Here is a 24,415-nt window from a genome sequence, read left to right as displayed (position 1 = left end):
GTCACACCACCATGGGCACAACAAGGTGATTACACAGATGCAGGGTACTGGGATGAGAGAGAAGGAGAGAAAAAGAGAGACAGACAAACAGAGAAAAACAAATTGCTCTCTCCCATCCCAGCCCTTTCTTTCTCTTCATATTCTCTCACTGTAATCCCCAGTTCTATCTCTATCTCTATCTCTCTCTCTCTCTGCGCACCCTCTCTCTCCCTTTGGCCACTGGCTTCTTTATATTTCTCTCTCTTCCTCCTTCCCTCTCTCTCTCTCTCTCTCTCTCTCTCTCTCTATCTCTCTCACTCCCCTGGTACAGTATATTGAGTGTTGGTGTGTTTGTCATTTGCTCTGATAATGGCTTGCTGTGAAAGATAGGTTGACCTTTGGGGCCCATATTGTCTCGCTAGGAGCCTGGTGTATGTGTGTGTGTGTGTGTATGTGTGTGTTTGTGTTTACTGGAGAGACAAAAGGTGGATGCTGTGCAGAGGCTGTAATAAACCACCTTGTAAACCAAAACACACGCGCAGGCACATCCCTCCCTCCCCCATACGCAGGGAAAGGCAGGCTGCCTTGGTATTGCATGTTGCTGCCTGTGTTGAGTGCAGGATGAAGGGCAGACAACAGCAGATCTACAGGGCTGTTGGCAGGCAGAGAGACACCAGACACACTCAGACTCAACACTGGAGATACTGAGGGGGGAGAGGGGGAGAGAGAGGCGGGGGGAGAGAGATTCATTGATTTATCAGTTGTCAATGTAAACTGGAGTTAATGTGGTTACATGTATGTGTATGTTACATCAGTGTCTGTGTGCGTGTGTGTGTGCTTGTGTGTAATGCTGTGATTCGAAAAGATACAAAATGTTTCTGCAATTCTACTGTCACTTTGGCAATGTGAGCATTTGTTTTTGCATGCAAATTAAGCCCATTGAATTGAATTGTGAGCAAAAGAGAGGGTGGGCGGAGAGGACGAGAGAGAGAGAGAGAGAGAGAGAGAGAGAGAGAGAGAGAGAGAGAGAGAGAGAGAGAGAGAGAGAGAGAGACAGAGAGAGATCCATATTTACACTGCTCCCTGCTACTCCTTCCTCTTCTCCAGCCAATCATTTATCATTCTGCATACGTCATGTATTTCGATGTTGGTTTCCCTGTGTACATCCTTCCACCACATCCCTCCTCCATCCCTTCATCTCCCTTTTCCAAGCTGGGGAGACTGTTACTGCAGTGTTCATCCAATTTCAATGGAAGACCCTAGCATTGACCACACAGTTGTGCCATAACACACACTCTCTCTGTCTCTGTCTCTGTCTCTCTCTCTGTGTCTCTCTCTGTCTCTCTCCTATATCCATCCATCTCTCCTTCTATATTTCTCTCTCTCCCTCACACAGCCCTTTCCTGTCATTTTCTGAAGTCGTGAGAGAGAGAGAGAGAGAGAGAGAGAGAGAGAGAGAGAGAGAGAGAGAGAGAGAGAGAGAGAGAGAGAGAGAGAGAGAGAGAGAGGAGTGGAGATCAGCTAAGTCTCTGTGTTCATCCCTGGGAAAAGCTCAGGGTGACCATAAGGCTTCTGATGTTTCCAGCCTGGTAGCTGCAGGAGACACACACGTGCACGTGCACGCATACATGCTAATGTTGGATGCATGCTGGTCATCGATTATTCAGGCTGCGGTGTCATGTCGAGAAATAAGCAGGAACTCACTCTCTCTCACACACTCACAGACATACACACACACACGCATGCACACAACAGGAGAAAAAGAAGGAGAGAGGGATTAAAATATGCTATATGTGTCCTCAGTGCCTTCAGGCTAGGCTGACTGATGCCCGTTCTCAAGCATGGACGTTCAACAACACCCGTCTGTGGCACCTTGAGTCCTGCAGGTGAATACAGAGGAACTACTCAGTGGACAGGTGGGAAGAACTCTCGATGTTACAAGCAGCCAAGAATTGTGTGTGTGTGTGTGTGTCTGTGTGTGTGTGTTGTGTGGGTGTGAAATACTATTATTCGGGGATAGGATATGTGTATCTATTGTTTTCTCTCACCGTTGATCTCAAAATGCTCCTGGAATGTCCACACACCTAGGATAGAGTCAATACAAGAGGCTAGCTGTTTCTTTCTCTCTCTCTCTCTCTCTCTGTCTCTCTCTCTCTCTGTCTCTCTCTCTCTCTCTCTCATATCAAGTTCTTTGCGCCTTCGGCGTTGACTGTTTGCAAAGACTGACTTAACCGATGAGGGCTATTTACAAACAGGGCACACTTAAATGTTCTGTCCTGTAATATCTTCAGGTTTGCTGTAACTTCATGCACTGATATGTCAATTTCCTTGTTGCTAAATTTAAGCTTCCGCTTTCTTTTTCCCGTAGGAAGATCCATGACAAATACATACGGGCCCATTGTTTGCTCCTTTTGAGGCGTGCTAATTACGCTAATGAGCGGAGTATTCGTGATTGCCTGATGAGTGTCAGGTTTGATAAAATCTACGCAAAATGAGGAAGCATAGGGGGCGCTAATACCGAACTCGCAAAAACAGACGCAGCGTAAACTGCGCCATTGTTAGTAAATGAGGCCCTCTGTGTTTCTCTGTCTGTCTCTCTGTTTCTCTGTCTGTCTCTCCCTCTCTCGCTCTCTCTTTCTCATTAAAATGTCAGGACTCATTACAGAAGGCATGGAGCAGATTCTAGAGGGAAAGTGGATTGGCTTCATCATTTTATGCAAAATACCCGTCTGTGTGCACGTGTGCATGTGTGTGTGTGTGTGTGCAGCTTTTCTCAGAAAGGGCTTGCTGTCACATCAGACAGCTTTGATGAGAGTATTTAACAGGGTAGCCAACACACCCAACGTTGTGTTAGGCACCTCTCCAGAGAGAACGCTGCTCAAACAGAGGAACATGGCTGTGTGTGTGTGTGTGTGTGTGTGTGATATGTTTGTCTATGCGTGTGATGTGTGAGTGTGTGTGGGTGTGTGAGTGTAGTTGAGTGTGTGCGTGTGTGTGTGTTCATAATGTCTTGTGTGTGTCTTGTGTGTGAGAGTCTGTGTGTGTGTGCGTGTGTGTGTGTGTGTGTGTGTGTGTGTGTGTGTTTGTGCGCACACACGCACATGTGTACATGTGGAAAAGAGCCATGATGCTCTCCCTCCAGCACAATAGCTAATCCTGCTTTGTTTTCTTGAGGAAAAAAACCAAACATATTTATCCGCGTAACTCCCTCCATATGCATGGGTTCAGACACGCTAACACACACGCGCGCAGACTTAATCCTGACCATAATGGGTAGTGATTGAGTTAGAACGAAGGGCATCAACAGAGGTGTTGAGCAGAGCAGAAAGCCCGGAATTAGCCGTTCATTCTTCTTGATTGAAGCCCAGAGAGAAAGACAGAGAGAGAGACACAGACAGAGAGAGACACAGACAGAGAGAGAGAGACACAGACAGAGACAGAGAGAGATACAGAGAAAGAGAGAAAGCGAGAGAGAGAGAGAGAGAGAGAGAGAGAGAGAGAGAGAGAGAGAGAGAGAGAGAGAGAGAGAGAGAGAGAGAGAGAGAGAGAGAGAGAGAGAGAGAGCACAGGGACGAAGGGAAAGGCGCAGATGGAGGAACGTAGCACGAAGGAGACAGCTGAAGGCTATGACAGGAAGCAGCAGTGCTGTTGATGAGGTATTTCCTGTTTGGGGATGTTCTCGATGTTCTTGCCTACCGCACTGTGAGGTCTGAGGTGTACTGCTGGTGATATGTGTTTGAGAGCGCATTATCTTTCTGTGTAATGTGTGTGTGTGTGTGGCACTGTGACCATGCAGGATTAATCGCTTGAAATAGGTTGTGTTAACCTGCAATACTCCAGGGCACTGGCCTGGTTTAATCCAGGAACTAGGGAGGGCTCTGATACATACACACACACACGCACACACACAGAGAGAGTAGGGAAGTGAGGATAGTCATGTAGGTAGCTTGCTCTCGCCGTTGCCTCCAACTCGTTCTGTCTGTCTGCCTGTCAGCCTGCCTGCCTGCTTGTACTGCCCTCCCTGCCATCAGATAACCATATAGATAGGGTTAACGCCCAAAACTGACATTTGCTGCACTTGGGCGCTCCCCTTTATAAAGAAATGACTTATGGCGTTAATTAGGCTACTCTAATACATACCCGGGCCCGTTAAACAATGATGTGAACGGCAGGCCTCCAAATGGCAGAACTATGACATAATGAATGACTAACTGGCCTTTGTGTCAGCAGAATTCTTATCTGTTCATTATGAGCTATCCCTCCTCTAATATGATTCGCCATTAAGCATTCACAGGCCCATCACCGGCCGTTCACGAGGGCTTTAAACACAATCTTTTCTCTATAGCCCACCGCATTAAACCCCGATTCGATCGCTTAACATTCACAAAGCGGTAACCTATTTCTCTGCTCTTTAGTTGCGCTGCAGGGATGTAGCATAAATGAGCCAGCTCTTTGTTTTTACAATAGTGCGCTTGTAGGCCTATTTTAATTTTATATTGAGTGGTAATGCTATTAAGGTCTACGTAGCGGGCTGGAGTCCGTATACAGATCATTTTTAGTTTCTACATTCTACTGGAATAACTATTGAGTCAAGGTAATTTACGTGTAAGCACAGTCATGCAAATCTGATTGAGATTGTTTCAGTGTGCAAACGGAATCTATAAATGTTCGCCGGTAGGCTACAACTTCTGCGCATGCCAACAGATCGATCGTCAAGAAGATCTCCTACAATCACCAGAACATGTCGGTTTAGCTCTATGGTTACATCGTTTCCTTTTTGGAAAAGGGATCCTATTGATTAAAAGAGTGGATTGTATGGCATAACATATTTAACTTTTGAACCACATGTTAATGATAGCTATTTACGCTCCTCTGTTTTAATGGCTGCGCGGGTGCATAACGTAGTGTAGCGGAATGGGTTCTTTTCATGTTGAATGATATGTTAATGGGATAGCGTAGCGTACCTAAACCCACATCTAGATAAGCTAAATGAGCCTGCGTTAAAGACACGCGACTAAAGATGAGTGGTCTAACACTGCAGCTTGGAAACTGTTTAATGGAAAACAGACAGATTTCTTTCACTTATTTCTCGTCCCCATTTCTCCGTAGTCTCTTCCTCCCAATCTCTACCTCTTTCTTTGTTCATCTGACCTTAACTCTCCCTGTACCCCCCCCACCCTCCCACCCGCCTCTCTACTCTTCCTCTCTTCCACTAAAGAGTTCAGGGCTAATGGAGGTTGAAGCAGGGTTATTATGGATAGTCACCACATGGGACTCCTGTAGTGTCTCATTCCACAAGGCTCAGCCTGTCTGCCTGTCTGTCTGCCAGCCAGTTTGTCTATCTCTCTGTACCAGCCTGTCTGTCTGTGTTTGTCTATCTCTCTGTCTCAGACTGTCTGTGCCTGTCTATCTCTCTGTCCCAGCCTTGCTGTCTGTGTATCTCTCTGTCCCAGCCTGGCTCTGTCTATCTCTCTGTCTCAGACTGTCTGTGCCTGTCTATCTCTCTGTCCCAGCCTGGCTGTCTGTCTGACAAGATACATTGAACTTTCTAGAATGTTAGTGGTCTGATGCGATCGTCTCAGAATAAAAACAGCACCTTCCCACTGGGAAAGTACTGGACACACTTCATGAAGAACCCATTCCAAACCAAACAAGTACTGGAACCTATACATGTAGTATTAGGGAGCTTAGAGCCTGGTATGGTAGAAGAAGCAGCCTTTAATTCACCTCACAAATGGGTCACACAGGCGTGCAGGGAGCAGTGGAACACACGGTGAACCCACCAGAGCACCAAACAATGACTCTATGTAGTACTAGTTTGTAAGGATGATAGTGTTGATATGTAATACTTGTGTGCAGGGATGGCAGTCTATATATGTAGTACTTGTGTATAGGTAAGGTAGTCTATATATGTAGTACTTGTGTATAGGTAAGGTACTGCATATATGTAGTACTAATGTGTAGGTATGGTACTGTGAATATGTAATACTTGTGTGTAGGGATGGTAGTGTATGTTATACTAGTGTATAGATGTGGTAGTGTATACATGTAGTACTAGTGTGCAGGGATGGTAGTGTATAGTACTAGTGTTCAGGGATAGTAGTGTATAGTACTAGTGTGCAGGGATGGTAGTGTATAGTACTAGTGTGCAGGGATGGTAGTGTATAGTACTAGTGTGCAGGGATGGTAGTGTATAGTACTAGTGTGCAGGGATGGTAGTGTATAGTACTAGTGTTCAGGGATAGTAGTGTATAGTACTAGTGTGCAGGGATGGTAATGTATAGTACTAGTGTTCAGGGATAGTAGTGTATAGTACTAGTGTGCAGGGATGGTGCTACAGATTGATGACAGCGTCTCACCAGTGTTGTTGCGGTAGGGGCCCAGGTCCCCCTGACTCTGGCCCAGGCTCCTCAAGGGGCCCTTGTGGTAGACGCGGTCCTCATAGATGGGCTCTATGTGGTGGTCTGGGGACCCCAGGGGCCTTAGCTCCGGGGCATACTGGCTGTGCTGACTACTGTAGGAGCCTCTGGATCCTGGAGGGAGAAGAGGAGAGGAGAGGAAAGGAAAGGAGAGGAGAGGGTATGAGAGGAGAGGAGGACAGGAGACGAGGGGAAGAGAAAGAGAAAGATGTATAGGCAGAAAGAGGTTGGAGGGAGAATACGAGAATGAGGGGTAGAAAAAAAGAGAGGGATTGAGATGGATAAAAAGAGGAAATCGCAAGTGGAAGAGGAACAGAGGCAGAGACAGAGAGAGAGGGGCCAGCATATGAAAAGGGGCAGAGATAGAGAGAGAGAACGCACATTCAGTCAGTCAGCACAATGTATTCAGCTCCTATCCAGCCGCCACCTTCACAATCATCCCTTTCCCCAGTAATTATGACAAAACTCTCTCCAGACTTCAGGCCATCCATGGGGTTAACCATGTGAAAATGAGTCACGTGGAGAATCATGCTTCTCCATTTGATGTGGAAGCCTTTTCTCCCAACACAAGACGCACTGGGGTTGTCTGTGTGCCATACACATTCACAAACAGTAGATCTTGGCTGCTATTTGCGAATGTGTCTGTTTCTGCTGATGCAGGGGATGACGAGATAGTCCCCCCCACACACCATTGTGTGTCTGGTAGAGTGTGTGTGTGTGTGTGTGTGTGTGTGTGTGTGTGTGTGTGTGTGTAAATCTGAGAGAGAGCCGTCTTGGAGAACAGCATCTTTCCTGAAAAGAAAGCATTGTTTCACGTCAGCTGGAAAATAATGAAATGCAACAATTTCACCCTGTCAACATTTGGCGGGAATCCTGAAATCAGACAGCATCGCCTTTTACAACAAAGCGTTGTTCATTATGCTGTCTGAAAGGACCATAGAACACAGCAGAGGAGAGAGAGAGGGAAAGAGTGAGAGAGAGATGAATCTCCCCTCTCCTCTCTCCCCCTGTCTCTATTTACCTCTCTGTCTCTCTCTCCCCTGTCTATCGCTCCCCTGTCTCTCTCTCACCTTTCCTCCCCCTGTCTCTCTGTATCACTTGTCTCCCTCTCTCCCATTTCTATTTCCACGTCTCCCCCTTTTCCACCTCTCGCTCACCCCTGTCCATCTCTCCTTCTCTCTCTGCCCCTGTCTCCCTTTCTCTCCCTCTCTCCCATCCCTGTCTGGTCTCTCCTCTCCACCATCTCTCTCTCTCTCCCGTCTCTCTCCTTTGACGTTTTAGGGAAAGTTAGTTTGCCACAGATGATGCTCAAATCAAAGTGCTGAACTCTTCCTTTCAAACAGAAGAAGGGAACATCACTTTTGGACGGAGGGATGGAGGGATGAAGGGATGGAGGGAGGGAGAGGCAGCCTCCCATGACACCTTACGCAGTCAGAAAAGAAAAAAGAAAAACCCAAATCTGAAAAAGATGAAATCAAATCTGAATAATGAGCTCATATCCCCTGCTGCCAGGGCTCCAGTCCTCACTTCCTGTGCGTGCTAAAAAGGAAACACTACAACATAAAGTGATTCAATAAAAACCAGAACCAAACCACAGAGCACGTTGGCTGAGCCATTATTCAGCCTCTTTTCACTTGGGTGTTTGCCTAATTCCAAAAAGAGCCAATTTAAATGTTTACTTAGATGTAGGTTCTCAGTGTCTAAGCCTTCGACACTGAGAACCAGTTGTATTACCTTAGGCTCTAAGGTCATAAAACTAAAACATATGAGGATGTCAGACAAACACTTAGACTACGGGCTGTGAGGTCATTTGAGGTAACGGAGAACTGTCCAGAATTTGGGGTGCGATTCAATACATTTCGATTCAAGTCATTTCAGTTTGTCTTAAGTATGATGACGGTCTCTTTGTGAGGTGGAAGAGAGGGGGTGAGAAGGCGTGAGACATGCGTGGCACGTATCAGTGTATGGACGCACACACGCATGTGTACATTGTGTGTACGAGTGTGTAAGTGTGCATGTGAGTGTCTTAGGGTTTTGTCCAAGTGGTGTGAGAGTCTCCGCATTAGTGTGTTGGTGTGTGTGGGCGGGCGGGCGTACGCGTGTGTGCATGCATTCATTTCTGTGTTCCGTTGTGTGCCTATGTGTGTGTGTGGTCTTACCTGCCAGGCTGCCAAGTCTCTGCGGGGTAGCAGTGTTGCAGAGCTATCGTGTGTGTGTGTGTGTGTGTGTGTGTGTATACATGCGTGTGTGTGTGTGTTTGTACCTGCCAGGCTGCCAGGGCTCTGCAGGGTGGCAGAAGCATACAGCTTGTGTGTGTGTCTGCGTGTGTGTGTCCATGGCTGTGTGTGTGTGGTCATACCTGCCAGGCTGCCCGGTCTCTGCAGGGTGGCGGTGGCGTACAGCTCGTGGGAGATCTTGTACTGGTCGGAGGCGTGGTGAGCAGCCAGGCGTTTAGGAGACAGCGTGGCATAACTCCCTATGCCCGAGCTCATCTACAAAATCACACAGACACGGGCCAACATCACACCCAGAAACACAGCGTCTACAACTGCGCAGCAGTCACATCAATTAGTCCAGCTCGGTAGGAGAGTGCTTGAGAGTATATCAAGGAGTTATTGCTTAAAATCCCATCTCTAGTTGTCCCTTTGGATGGAAATATCTGCTGAATGAATACTTGATCATTATTGTATTTTTGAAAGGGGCTGAACTATCACGTAACTACATAGCAAACTACATAGTAAAAACCTTGTAGGTCCATAAAATTGCTATGTAATTGAAATGTATGCATTGTTAGCGATATTAGTCATTACAAAAGAGTAAGAGGGCACAATATGGGAGAGGGGTTTAGGGGTAAGTGGATGTTGTAAACTCACTGTCCTGGAAAGCCCAACCTAGAACTTGCATCGCTAAACCATAAGACAGTGTAACTACACAGAAGCACTGTTGTTACCATGGGTATTGCTATGAACTGTAATGGACAAGATACTTGTTTGTTTCGTTTACATTGTTTTGCACATTGTTTCCTCAATGTAAAGTGTTGCTGTGAAGCGAGTCGTCTATGTTTTGGAGACTGTGAGGAGAGTTTCGTGATGACGCGAATGGGGCTAGCTCACACGCTGTGTTAGCTGTGCGGAACATGAACATGATAAAGATTTTTGAAAGATTTTTTTTTTATCTAAGCGTGCAAGCACGATGATGTCATACCTGGTGGAGCGGGGACGATGACGCGCTGGCCCCTCCCCCGGCGACCGTGGAGCCAGGCGGGGACGCCACCCTTAGCGGAGACCCCGCCCCTCCCGCTGTCGTTACGGCAACGGTGGTGCTGAAGCAGGTGGGAAGTAGAGAGAGCTGGATGAAGGTAGCATGAGTATAGCAGCACATTGTAATATAGTACTGTATTACTCTACACTGTACTATACAGTATTACTCTACACTCTACAGTGCAGTATTACTCTACACACTACAGTACTGTTTACAGTAAACCGCATGAAGGCTGCTCAAAGACCCTTACCATCTTACCATGGTCAATCTAGAACACACACACACACAGGACAGCAACAAGAAGAGCCGTTCCCCGTGAGCGAAGAGCCACAGCGTTCAGACCCACCTGTAGGACTTGGCTAGGCGGGTGCCAGGCGACTGTTTGTTGGGTGAGGAGGAGGAGGGCAGGCGCTGGCCGCTGGAGTAGCCGGGGGCGTCGGCCGACGTGCCGAGGCGCTGCAGCTTGCTGGGCGAGGCCGAGCCTGACCCCGCCCCTGTCAGAGGGGAGCTCACCCTCTGGGCCGGCAGCGTGGAGCAGGAGTAGTACAGACCTGGGAGGAGGGGAGGGGGGGAGGGGAAGAAGGGAAGGTAGGGGAGGAGGGGCGAGGTCAAGGGGTGAGGGAGGGGGGGGAGGGGGGAAGGGGCACAGGGAGGAAGGGGAAGAAGGGAAGGTAGGGGAGGAGGGGCGAGGTCAAGGGGTGAGGGAGGGGGGGGAGGGGGGAGGGGGGAAGGGGCACAGGGAGGAAGGGGAAGAAGGGAAGGTAGGGGAGGAGGGGCGGGGTCAAGGGGTGAGGGAGGGGGGAGGGGGGAGGGGGAAAGGGGCACAGGGAGGAAGGGGAAGAAGGGAAGGTAGGGGAGGAGGGGCGAGGTCAAGGGGTGAGGGAGGGGATGGGGTGGGGGGAGGAAGGGGCACAGGGAGGAAGGGGAAGAAGGGAAGGTAGGGGAGGAGGGGCGAGGTCAAGGGGTGAGGGAGGGGGGGGAGGATGAATGGTGGAAGAAGGTACAGTTAACCAGCCCTGGACCATCTACCCTCGGAATCAGCACCTCGGTGTGCGGAAACGATCGAGTCGTGACTCCACGTCAGATGGAATGAATGTTGGTCCCAGTCCCAGTCCTGTGAGACATAGAACGACCTTCCCACAGCACGGGGTTCTGTGCAACATCACATCCACTTTCCTCGGTTTCATTCTATGTTGCTGTCGTGGAGACACGTCTCTGGCAGGCGGGCCCCCACCTGTCCCTGCCCCCACACACCCACCGTCCCCTCCCCCTCCTCCCCCTCCTCCTCCTCCCCCACCCTCCCCCTCCTCCTCCTCCCCCTTCTCCCCCTCCTCCACCCTCCCCCTCCTCCTCCTCCTCCTCCACTCTCCCCTCCCCCCTCCCCCTCCCCCTCCCCCTCCCCCTCCCCCTCCCCTCTCCCCCTCCCCCTCCTCTTCCCCTTCTCCCCCTCCTCCTCCCTCACCTGTCCCTCCTCCTCCTGCTGCTCCTGCTGCCTGGGCTGCACGGCTGGACGTCACCTGGGAGGGAGGGAGGGAGGGAGGGAGGGAGGGAGGGAGGGAGGGAGGGAGGGAGGGAGGGAGGGAGGGAGGGAGGGAGGGAGCGAGCGAGCGAGGGAGGGAGGGAGGGAGGGAGGGAGGGAGGGAGGGAGGGAGGGAGGGAGGGAGGGAGGGAGGGAGGGAGGGAGGGAGGGAGGGAGGGAGGGAGGGAGGGAGGGAGGGAGGGACAGAAAGAAGAACACGGCATAGGTCAAAATAGCCTTATGACCTCTTGCTGAGACGGCTACTGGCGGCCACGGCGTCCTCGACGCGCCGTGTGACAGTTGCGCTCGGCTCTGCGTAGCTCTGCGAGTGGTGCCCAGCCCAACGGCCACCGCACGCGGTGACATCTCCTCATGCATGTGTACGCATCTGTGTCCACAGAGACTGGGACAGCATATGTTGGCCCCACCACAGATCCAACCCTTTCTGGGGAGGGCAGTCTTTCCAAACGGCGAACAACACACACACACACACACACACAGATGCAACCATGCAACAGGCACACACAGCACAAACACACACGTACACACACACACACACCTCAGGCATTTTACAAGCCTTATTTTCCTTCAGTAATAAGCCAGAGCCATCCGGCTGATTACAACCAGCTCTGGTCCCTGTGCTCCCCATTTGCAGGCGGCCATGAAAACTGATTAACCAGACGCAGAATGGATAAGGCTATTTTCAAACCCGCAGTCATTACAGTGCGAGGTTCCCCGGCACGGCTAGCTCAGGACGATGTGTGTGTGTGTGTGTGTGTGTCGTATCCACCCGAGGAGACCCAGCACAGGGAGGAGGTGGACCGAGGACAGGTGGCTGATTTCGATGCATTATTGAACCCCCGAGGTCCGTCCTGATTGCGAGCGCTTTGCGAGAGCCGTGGGTTGCGTAAAGCCACACGGTCACCACCACAGACGGATGAGGAAGGCAGAGACACGGGTGCAGAGGACGGATTGGACGGACGGACGGAGAGATCAGAGAGACAGAGAGACAGACAGCGAAATCAGACAGACAGACAGCGAAATCAGACAGACAGACAACAAATTCAGACAGACAAACAGCGACCCGACAGATGGGCAACGCAGAGGAACAGACAGACAGACTTCATCTATAAATGAGTGGCGGGGCATCGTGAGCCATGTCAAGTCAATCTACTCCACGGAGCCACTAGGAGGGAGGCTGAGTGTCTGTGTTTCAGGTGGGAGACAAGTCATGCCTCTTTTAGACACGAGCTCTTACTGGTAAAAATACTCTCCGTGAGAGTCCCTGCGTGGCGCGGGGCGTTGCATAAGAGCAGCGAGGAGAGGGGCCAGCCACGCTCTCGGCATCCCCACCAGAGCTCCGACAAGACACAAGACTTCCCCCCGGAGGAGAGATGGGGGGGAAGGGACGCAGGCGGGGGTGGAGGAAAGGAGGGGGGGGGGGGCGGGGGAGGTGGAGGGGTGAGGCGGAAAAAGGAGGACGGCAGGTGGTGGTGGTGAGGGTGGTGGTGGTGAGGGTGGTGATGCAAAGCTGTGGATCCTCCCTGTCTCCCACAGACTCAGGGGATACAACATCTCACGCTGACGGAATTTCTATAGAAACCGTGACACGTAGCGAGTTACAGGTTTCACGGTGTGTGTTTGTTTATATCACCATCAATATTAATGTGTCGATTTTGTCGCGTGCCCCATAAGTGTCTAAAGTGACTTCCTCCCCTGATCATTTTGCCTCTTTCAAATTAGTTTCATTGCTGTTCTCCTCCATATATAATTCAGAACCATACACGGCTCTGAACATTTGCCCTGCACAGTCAGTATCTTTTAATGAAGGTTTGCAGCTGCTGGCTGATACCAGGTGTGCCTCTGTGCTTGCTTCTCTGTGTCTGTGTTTGTGTATGTGTGTACATGTGCATGGATGTGTGTGTGTGTGCATGTGTGTGTGTGTATGCATGTGTGTGTGTGTTGATATGGCAACATAAGCAGAGGTTAAGGAAATGCACACTGGAATAGATGGCTCCTGCAGGCTAGGGGATAATTGGAGTTCTCCCCATCAGTGTCTCACCCCCCTCACGACATTTGACTGCTATAATAACAAACTGCAACGCCCCCCCCCCACACACACACACACACACACACGCAATTACACAGGCACAGGCCCCTCTCTCCTCTACCTGTGGCATAATTAGACAGAGCCACCTCAAGCCAGGACTCAACCCTGGATCCATCACCCTGCATCCATCTAACGCCGCCCTCCGTGTGAAAGCTCCCTACCACCGCACTGACCACACCAGCTGACCACTCCAGCCCTGCCGGTATCCTAACCCGGGCTGGAGGATAATGACCAGAGTGAGGAGAGAGGAGAGGGAGAGAGGAGAGAGGAGAGAGGAGAGAGGAGAGAGGAGAGAAGAGAGAGGAGAGAGGAGAGAGGAGAGAGGAGAGAGGAGAGAGGAGAGAGGAGAGAGGAGAGAGGAGAGAGGAGAGAGGAGAGAGGAGAGAGGAGAGAGGAGAGAGGAGGGAGGAGAGAGGAGAGAGGAGAGGGAGGGAGGGGATGGAGAGAGGGGAGAGGAGAAGGAGGGAGGAGAGGGAGACAAGAGAGGGGAAAGGGAGAGGGGAGAGGGAGGAGAGGGAGGAGAGGAAAAAGAAGCCCAAACGGGGAGACGAGAGGAGGAGAAGGAGAGCGAGAGAGAGAGAGAGAGAGAACAGAGAGAGAAGAAGGATACAGGAGATGGGGTAGAGGGCAACGGGACGTGATAGTAAGAAGGAGAGACAGCGACTCTGTCCGGGGGAGCGAGAGCGGGGCTTGCGCTGGGTCCTGTTTGTTGTGTGCAGACAGAGGTGAGGGCAGAGCAGCAGAAAAGCCTGCCATGTTCTCCGTCCTCCACCTGCTAACCCGCAGCCCTCCTCCCTTTCCCTCCATGGAGCAGACAAACAGCTCACAACAAACCATAGGCTTGGTTATGGTTCATAACAATATTTTTTGGGTTCGCAGACAATTGTATCCAGAGCTTGGTGCGGAGCTGGGACGTTTAGGTTTATACAGTGAAATGGTCGACCCCCCTGAGCTACTCCCTACCAGAGTTGCAAAAATCTCAATTTCATCTCAATTAGACACCGCAGTTAGAACACAGGCATTTTCTCAAATGAAAGTGAAGCATTCTTACAAACGGTAGGTTACGTAACATACTTTGAGAGGTAGGGAATTGAACATGGCTGCACAATAAGATCACTTTACCACCATCATCATCATCATCATATTTGTCTTCATCGACGAAGTCCTACCTGGTTGTAGCTGTGAACGGCTCCCCTAACTTGCCCGCTGCGCTGTGGCGTTGCCGCGGCACCACTGTCGCTGAGGGCGAGGGTCTGGTTGCTATGGTAGCTGGCGGAGTACTGGAGTGAAGCCTCCGGGGTAGAGTTGAGCTGCAAAGAACTCTGGGAGAGGAGACTGGGTCCTGGAGAGAGAAAGCGAGAGAGAAATAGAGAGAGGGCGTGAAGGGGGGTGAGAGAGGTAGAGAGAGAGAGGTAAGGGAGCGAAGGGGGAAAGAGAGAGGGAGGGGAGAGAGGGAGGAAAGAGAGAGGGGTGGGAGAGGGGGGAAAGACAGAGAAGGTTGGAGGAGGGAGGGAAAGAGAGAGACAGGGAAGGAAAGAGAGGGATAGAGGGGGGAAGGGGGAGAGGGGGAGAGGGAGAGAAAGATAGTGAGAGAGGGGGGAAGTGGGAGAGAGAGAGAGAGAGAGAGAGAGAGAGAGAGAGAGAGAGAGAGAGAGAGAGAGAGAGAGAGCACAATTTAGAGCAGTGGGTGCAGCCCTCCGTGAGTTTGAGTTGGCATACATAATTTATCAGATGAGGGAGGGGGGGTGGGAGGAGAAGAGGAGGAGATGGGAGAATGGGAGGAGGGGAGGAGGGGAGGAGGCTAGGGGGCGAGGAGAAAAAAGGAAAAGAGGGAGGAAAAGTACGACTGAGGAGGTGGAACAGAGGGAGGTAAACAAGTTAAAGGGAAATAAAGAAAAGAGAGCTAGTTGAAGGGGAGAGGGAGCCAGAGGGGAGCTGGATGAGAGGAACTAGACAAGATGGAGTTGGCACGGAGCGAGGGAAGAGAGGGGAAAGAGGGGACAGGGGGAGGACAGGGAGGAGAGAGAAGAGAAGGCGGAGATAAAGGGAATGGTTAGCGTGTGGATTGCCGCCCTGTTTCTTAACTCCTCAGTGCGGCAGTGTGAAACCATGTCTCTGTGCCGGGGCCTGTTCAAACGATCAAGTTCTATCTGCATGAAGCACACGCTCATCTCACACGCACGTCTCACACACACACACCCCAAACACAGGCACATATACATCACACACAGGCTAACAAGCGCTCACAGACACACACACACACACACTCAGAGAGTGTGTTAGCACTTTCAGACTTCATCACAGCATTCCAACACAGGGAGTGATTGGCTTTCTCCCACTGCGAACCCAGTCTATTAGAGCTGGACACTTCTGGGTGAGAGGTGACACACACGCGCAAATGTGTACACAGGCACACACCTCAACACGCACACCCACACACACACACATAGGCACACACACGCACACACACACACACACACACACACACACACACAGGTAACAACACCAACAAAAACCTTCACCGGTTAATTCTAAAAGGAATTCACATCCAGCTGTGAATAATTAAACAGAGGTTTCAACAAACATGTGTCAAAACGTTTCCAAGATCATTTGTGGCTTGCAGCTCTAACCTTGCTCTAGATTCTACCTGTACACAACGGCACATCTGACTAGCGTATACAACAGTAACTGCCTGACTAATGTACACCGCATACTAGCAATCAGCTACACTGACTAATGTGTTTACTGGGTGTCTAGTGTGTGTACAGGTGTAGCTATCTGGCTGTCATAGTTGTTGGCTCACTGTGACTGTCCTGTTTGTGTGTGTGTGTGTGTGACGGTCCTAAAGGTTGGGTCCATGACTGGTTTCGTACAATCCATCACTTGGTGTAAATATTTCATAGTGATGCAAGTCTTTGTTAGGCTGATAGTGTGAAAAGTGGTCTCTCTCTCCCCCCCCCCCTCCCTCCCTCCCTCCCTCCCTCCCTCCCTCCCTCCCTCCCTCCCTCCCTCCCTCCCTCCCTCCCTCCCTCCCTCCCTCCCTCCCTCCCTCCCTCCCTCCCTCCCTCCCTCTCTCTCTCTCTCTTGCTTCCACCGGCCGAGACATCCACCCACTCACCAGTGTGAAAGCGTCGAGGACATCCCCTCACGTCTGACCTGTTATTATGCTTCTGCTATTCCAAGAAGAAGACGAGTCCGCCGCTCGTTGCTGGGCGTCGTGGTAACAGTGCGGCCCGTGTGGCTTCTCGGGAGCCCACCCCCCTCTCCTCCCCTCCCTCTTAAAGACTTTTTTCTCCTCTCGATTCATCCCTCGCTCTGATGAATTATTAAACAGCACTCTGTGCTCTGCTGGGTGAGTGGGAGCTTCCAAACTCATCACGCCCAACATGTTTCTGTTGTGTTGTGTTGGTGCGTGTGTGTTGGTGCGTGCGCGCGTGTGTGTCTTCTGGTGTGTGAGGGCGAAAAACACAACCAACACCATGGTTTATTTCTGTCTTTTTGTCCTCTGTAGATACGAACAGCCTTAGTGTTCACTAAAAACATGACATTTTCAGTCTTCCAGTCTTCCAGTCTTGGACCAACTCATTACTAGAAACTCTGGAGGACTAGTGATACTGTAAGCAGACTTCTTAGCTATCTGTTATCTGACGCACAATACGCTCCATCTTTGCAGGCTCTGCTCTTCCAATTGACTTCAAAGGTAAACTGAAAATCAAGTTTGTCTTTCTTTCCTCTGTCTTAAAATACCAAGAAGTGCAAAGTGCATACAGTACACCCACACCCGCACGCGCACATGCACACGCACACACGCACGCGCACACACACACGCACACGCACACGCACACGCACACACACACACACACACTGTAGCTGGTGGCAAAGAACAGATCCACAGGTCGTTCTGTTGTCGAACGCTCCAGGTTTTCTGACACTCCCGCATGCTCCTAAATCATCACGCAAAGCCCCCCCCCCCCCCCCCCAAACAAAACGTCAAACGCTTTCTCTTCTCTCCAATCACATCTTCCACTTGCATTTCAGAGGTCTGCGTGTGAGTCTTTGTCTCCTTCCGATGCTTCTACCTTTTGACAGAGTTGTTTCCCGTCGCTGGAGAGAGGCTACGGAGCGCCGTTCGGTCTGAGTCATTCAGAGAGCTTCATTCAGCTTTTACTGCATTCAGCCATCGGGCTCCTTTTGTAACCCGCCATTTAGAAAACGGACGCAAACCTTTTGGATGTGGACCTCTCCCATACAGCTCGCTGCTCCTAAAGCAGCGACGACGAGGGAGGAAAAAGGCCGTCTGAAACACCTTTATCGACTACGGTGAAAGGCATCGCGTCGAGTGGAAAATCAATGAAAATTGCTGGCAAACATCAATGGAAATGATGGAAGCGGAGGACGGCGAGCTATCTGTGTGTTTCCACATCGCCTCTGGCACTTCAGTACCCCACCGAGCACCTCCACAGACCCAAACAGTCTCCACCCACAGACATGTTTAGAAAAAGTTTTTTTTTTTTTTTTTTAAGGCGAATCGTACACAAAGCTGGATGGGATGGACGAGGGGGGTTCTGGGATGGGTCTGGAGGGAGGGAGGGAGGGAGGGAGGGAGGGAGGGAGGGAGGGAGGGAGGGAGGGAGGGAGGGAGGGAGGGAGGGAGGGAGGGAGGGAGGGAGGGAGGGAGGGAGGGAGGGAGGGAGGGAGAGAGAGAGAGAGAGAGAGAGAGAGAGAGAGAGAGAGAGAGAGAGAAGAGAGCAAACAAGGTTCTCTCACGTTCCCCACCGGAGAACTCCTGGGGCTCCAGGATGCCGGACTCCTGGAGGGAGCGGATGCAGGAGTCCACCAGCTCCAGGCCGGTGGTCAGCTCGTCCTCGATGTCCCTCTGGCCGTCCTCCTGGACATCCCTCTGACCATCAGCTGTGGGGAGGGAGACCCAGAGTGAGGAGGGAAGCTGTGGTGCCACCGTGTCTCCTGCTGGGATTACCATCTACACACCTCGCTCTGGGTGGGTCCTCGTGTATCTATATATTTACATCCCACTAACCCACTATCCACTATATATATATGTATGTATATATATATATATATATATATGTATATATATATATGTGTATATATATATATATATATATATGTATATATATATATATATATGTGTATATATATATATATATATATATGTATATATATATATATGTGTATATATATATATATATATATGTATATATATATATATATATGTGTATATATATATATATATATATATATATATATATATATATATACACACACACATACATATATATATATGTAAGTGTGTGTGTCTTTGTATGTGTGTGTGCGGGCGTGTGCGCATGCGTCTGAGCATGTGAGTGTGCATTCAAGACGTGTGTCATTGTGAAACAGATGATCTGTGTGTCACACACACACACACACACACACACAGGGAGAGACGAGCCCTGCGGTGTTGAGACATATCCAGAGTCTGCTGTGAACGTCTAATGAAACCCTGTTCTGTTCTTCATAGAGGCCAGCAGCAAAACCAGGGCCTACCACATCAGCCTTGTGCTTGGAAGACTGGGGAGGTGTAATCAATAAAGTTTGACTTGATTTGAAGCAAATACCACACAGGCCCAATTAATGTAACAACCTCGGAAGGATCAAAAATCGAAGCGAAGACGTACACCTGTGTGTGTATCCATGAGAGTGTGTCTAATGGAGGGTGTGTGTGTGTTGGTGTGTGTCCTGGAATGTGAGTGTGTGTTTGTCTCTGTGTGTGTGTGTGTGTGTGTGTGTGTATGTGTGTCTATGGTTGTGTGCATGTGTTTGTCTAGGAGTGTGTGTGTCTAAGACTGCATGTTTGTGTATACCTTGGAGCGTGTGTGTGTTTAAGAGTGTGTGTGTGTGTGTTTCTACAAGGTGTGTGTGTGTGCGGGGGGGGGGGGGAGTGCGGTCAGGCTTGTGTAACTCCTGGTCATGCATCATAAAAGGAGTTTAATATGTGTTAAATGAAAGCCTGAGCTTTATCCACATCACGACTGAGATCTCAGTCCCTTCACCCTGCCTCTCCCTCTCCTCTCCCCACGCTGGATGTCAATGTGTGTGTGTGTGTGTCTAAGACTGGGTCTTTCATTTCATCTTAAAGCGTGTGTGTCAATAGGAGTGCGTGTGTCAAAGTGTGCGTGCGTGTGTCTACAAGCGTGTGTGTTTGTCCGGAAGTGTGTGACCAATACACCCGTCTGCCCTCATCGCCCTGGCTGCGCCGCGCCACGCACACATCTGTTGACAGAAGGCTGTTTGGGTATGCGCCAGCCGTCAGATCGTAATCCCAGCTAGCGTCGGCCGCGGGTGGCGCCGAGGCGTGCTAATTCCACGGTTCAGCCGCCAGATAAGATCGCTAGCAGAGTTCAGTGACGCCCCTCATTGACACCCATCCTCTCCCAGAGACGCCGGCTAATCTGCCACTGAGAGAGACGCCGACGGGGTGTTTACCTTGAGTGTTCCAGCGGAACTGCTCGTCTGACGAACTGCAAGAAAAACACAGAGGGAAAACAACAGTTTTAGAACACAGCGCGTAGAACTGGTTACCATGTATCAGGTGGTGGTTCAAGACTGGACATACTACGTGAAGACTATACAGCCTGTTTGTTGGCCTGACGGTCTGCCAACCTGTCCACCTGTCAGTCTGTTTGCCTGTTTATTCATCTGCCTGCTTGCAACGTTATTTTCCATCCATCCATCCACTCAACCATCCATATTCATCCTTCACGGTAGCCTTGGAGACGAGGGTGAGGTAATTAGTAGGCCCAGTAGTGGTTTGTGGGTAATGTGTTTCTGATTGCAGCACAGGCCAGCGGAGAGGAGCTGACTTTGGAATGAGCGAAGGACACACACACACGTACACACCTATACATACACACACAGACAGACGTATATACACACAGATATGTACACACACACACAGCCACGCAGACAGACACACACAGAGTCCGACACAGTCGGAAAGTCCGACAGGAAAAAAATCCCGCCGGCCTTCTTTGAATCAGACGAGAGAAGGAGAACAGACAGCGGGAGAACGAAAGGGAGAGAGAGAAACAGTTCAAAAAAAGTCGAGGAAAAAGACAAAAAAAAAACGCCAAAACGGCATCCTCGCCATCGCCGCAGGAACCAAATCACCACACACAGCCAGACGGGCGTGAGCCTGGGCTCTCGCTGCACAGCCTAAACCCAGCCGGCCCTGTCAGATCGGGGGAACTCTGCGGCTTCCTCCTGACCACACGTGACCCTGCTAAGTGTCTGCTAATTGTCAAGCGGGCGTGAAGAGGCTCCGCGAGGTCAGAGGCAGGAGGAACCAGCACTCTGGAGAGTAAATAAGACATTACGTCCCCGCGGGCACTCGGAACTGGAAGTGTGCCTCACGCAGGCTCTGAAGGCCTGGCTAATTCCTCCAGCTGTCGCCCTCCAGTCCCACTGTTGCTGGGGTGGAAACGCCATTTGGACCCCGTAAGGACCGTCTGGTCAAACACACACACACGCACCAACACACACGCATGCGCACACGTGCACAAGGATGCAGAGGCACGCACACACACACACACACACACAGAGGGATACGCATCCCCCACACACACACACAAGGATGCGTACCCACGCACACGAAGAAAGACGCACACACGGTGTAACACACACACACACACGCGCTGTGGTCACCATGGAGGAGAGAGCAGCAGCGCTGAAGGGAGAGGGCCATGCAGCTGATGTGACGGAGGCAGCAGATGTCCTCGATGAATCAGCGTGACAGCAGGCACCTAGATGCATTGGGGTTGGAGACACCCCCGAATGTGTCACCACACACCTTCCCGCCGACGGTTGTCACAGCAACGGCGCTCGGTGTTTCCAAACACGGGGAATGACAGCGTGTCATGGTGATGACTAGCGTGTCATGGTAATGACACGCTGTCAGTCTGAAAAACTGAGCGAGTTTTGTGAATGTGTGCGTGTGTGTGTGTGTGTGAAATTGTCTGTATGGCATTTGTTTTTTTTATGCAGTGCGGGGGCATAACTGCACTGAATAAACTGAATGCAAATGACAAACTCCAAACAATGTTAAAACTCCAGAATGAACAGTTCTTTTGTCACTCACTTGACTAACTCCCGTTTTTCAGTGTGTGTTTGTTTGCGTGTGTGGTGGCGGTTCCCCAGACAAAGTCCACTCAGTGAACAATGTGTGTGTGTGTCTTTGTTGGTGTGACAGCTGACAGGCAGTTCAAGTGAAGCAGCAGCTGATTGGTTTATTGTGGAGATAATGGTTTTGTTTCATTTAGCACCTCATGACGTTTGTATAGAGACATGGGTGTGTGTTTCTGTGTTTGTGTGTCGTCTGTGTGTCTGTGTGTCTGTGTGTGTGTGTGGGGGGGGGGGGTCTGTACAAGTGAGTGCATGTGTGTCTGTGCATGTACGTACATCTGTGCGAGCGAGTGCGTGCGAGCGAGTGCGTGCGAGTGCGCGTCTGTGTGTTTAACCCAGCCTATCTCAGTTGATGGGCTCCCCTGCAGGTTAAGACGAGATAACATGCCCAGCGGGGGTTCTCCGTCAAACCCGGGGGGGGGGGGGGGTTAGAGGAACTAAATCTATGGTCCCACTCACACACGCGTTTCCAAAACACGCACTCTCGCACACGCCACTGACACAATAGACACTCTCTCGCACGCACGCAAACGCATGGACGAACACAACCATATATACGCAGGCATCAACGTGTGCTCAGGCCCTGGATCATTATTGACTGTCAGTGGGTCGTTATCCTGTCATTTAAAAGCACCTGTTAGTCCTCCCCTACCAAGCAGATGTCGTCCCAGCTGAATGAGCGGGTTATTATGGTGATTATGGTATCATATCATCACCCACCACCTTCATCTATAATACACTACTGTGGGGCTCGGAGTCACAACTCGTACGCCGATATTGTTTGGAGTCATCGTCACCTCTGTTTATGCCCATTTTTATTTAGCAGATGCTGTGATCTCAAGATGGCCGAGTGGTTGCTATCAGATCATTTCCTGGGATGGAAGGAAGTTTTAGTCACGTGACTGTGGCATGTCAGAGATGACCATGGTTTTAATGACAGAAAAGAATGGCAACACACGTGTGAACGCGCACGCGCGCACACACACACACACATCACATTCATATCAACGTGTCACGTCCCTGTCCCTTGTGTTTCCAGGTGTGTTGTTCCTGGATCATTGCCTGCACCTGGGCCTTGTTAAGGGTCTGTGTGAAGTTTTCAGGTTGCTCGTTTGTCGTCGTTATTTCCACCTGTGTCTCGTTTGGTCCTTGTGCGTGTTAACGGTCCCCTCCCTCCCCGGTTATTGTTTGCCAGACCCTTGTCGTGTCTTCACATGTGAGCGTTCCTCGTGAACGTTTGGAAAGTGGGTTCTTTTGTTTTTTTACGATCCTGCTTGCCTCTCTCTCTGACCGCCTCTTCTGCACTTACCTTGACACAACACATTGGTGGATGACACACACACACACACACACACACATAGACACACACACACACACAGCTGTGACCACACACATTCCAGTATTTGTGGTTCACTGGGATTACCAGAAATGATTTTTTAGTTTTACACACAGCTTTGTTGAATACACATTTCTGATGGTTGATTAAAGGCATTCAACGCTGTTATGTCTGAATAGCAGGACGCTGCCATGAAAAGCAAAGTGTTGCTATGAACATTACCAGAATGTATTTTCTGTTTGTGTTGCAGAAGCATCGAAATAATTTTTAAATCCATAAAAAATAAATATATATATATATATATATATATGTTTTGTGAGTAGCTGTTTAATAAGAGGGAAACGAGGGAATAAGAGGCATCTCTGTAACAGCACTGCTACCCTGAGATGAAGAGATGGAGACAGAGAAAGTGAGACAAAATGAAAGAGAGACTAGATGAGATGGAAAGATAATGAGATAGAAAGACAGAATGAGAAAGACAATGAGAGCGAGAGAAAGAAAGAGAGAGAGAGGGAGAGAGATAGAGAAAAAATGGTGACAAAATGAAAGAGAGAGAGATAGGGGAATGGAGAGAGAGACTGTCTGGAGCATCTCTCCAGTGGGAAACAGGAGAGACCTCCAGAGATCACACTCTCACACTCTGATCCATTCACTGGTGTTAGTGTGTGTGTGTAGGGCTTGCACAGAGAGGGAGAGAGATAGAGTGTCTGTGTGTGTGTGTGTGTGTGTGTGAGAGAGAGAGAGAGAGAGAGAGAGAGAGAGAGAGAGAGAGATAGGGAGTGTGAGTGGTTTTTACCTTCCGTCTCCTGAGACCATCACAGGACTAATTATCAGCCTCCCATGGCTTAAGTGGGAAAGTTCCATTGACACCTTCCCCCCCCACCCACCCCCCCCCCCCCCCAGACACACACACATCCAGGATATATCCATATGAGAAGAATCATTTGCTGCTTGAGTGTGTGTTCAGTCTAAGCTCAACAGAATAACACCACGGCCATGAGTAAAGAAGGCTGTACCACAGCTACACACGCACACACCTACACACGCACTCCCAAAACACGCTGTCAGATACACCTCCACACACACATAACTACCCACATCCCCCCCACCCCTCAAACTTTCAGCACTACTCTCTTTAATTGACAAGAAATCCATGAATGATGTCAATAGTGAAACATTATGAAACGAGTGTTTCAACTGAGAAATAATCAAACCGTGCATTCACACAAACACACACACACACACATACCCACACAGAAACACAGTAACACACACTGTCACAGAAACACAAACACATACCCACCCCGAGACACAGTAACAGACACTATCACAGACACACACACACAGACACACACACACACACACACACACACAGAAACACACACTCCTAGCTGTGAGTGATGTGTGTGCCGGCTGGCTGATTGGTGTGTGTAGATTGATTTAGATGTGTGGGGGCAAGGCAGGGCTTCTAATGAACAGATCCTTCTGATGGCACTATACATCACTGTGATGTATACACAACATGCACCTCACTCTATGGTCCGGACCAGACAGAGGACACACACACACACACAAACAGTTATAAAAAAAGTACACTTACACATTGTTAT

The 24,415-nt window shown here is 50.1% G+C and overlaps 1 protein-coding gene across 1 annotated transcript in view; it reads right to left on the bottom strand.

The window, feature by feature from the left end:
- The window catches only part of LOC146275196 (catenin delta-2-like), a 141,576-nt gene that overhangs the window by 62,903 nt on the left and 54,258 nt on the right, over positions 1-24,415 (bottom strand). The window contains exons 4-11 of the mRNA XM_084702970.1: positions 19,764-19,809; positions 18,056-18,173; positions 14,458-14,630; positions 11,122-11,176; positions 10,006-10,210; positions 9,603-9,720; positions 8,758-8,890; positions 6,339-6,512 (exon numbers count right to left, since the gene is read on the bottom strand). Of these exons, the coding sequence (XP_084559096.1) occupies positions 6,339-6,512; positions 8,758-8,890; positions 9,603-9,720; positions 10,006-10,210; positions 11,122-11,176; positions 14,458-14,630; positions 18,056-18,173; positions 19,764-19,809 (1,022 nt within the window). The remainder of the gene's footprint in view (positions 1-6,338; positions 6,513-8,757; positions 8,891-9,602; positions 9,721-10,005; positions 10,211-11,121; positions 11,177-14,457; positions 14,631-18,055; positions 18,174-19,763; positions 19,810-24,415) is intronic.

Source organism: Hypomesus nipponensis, chromosome 8 (assembly GCF_054491055.1).
Source record: "Hypomesus nipponensis isolate SF chromosome 8, ASM5449105v1, whole genome shotgun sequence".
Classification (NCBI taxonomy): Eukaryota; Metazoa; Chordata; class Actinopteri; order Osmeriformes; family Osmeridae; genus Hypomesus; species Hypomesus nipponensis.
This window is presented reverse-complemented; position numbering and strand designations above follow the sequence as displayed.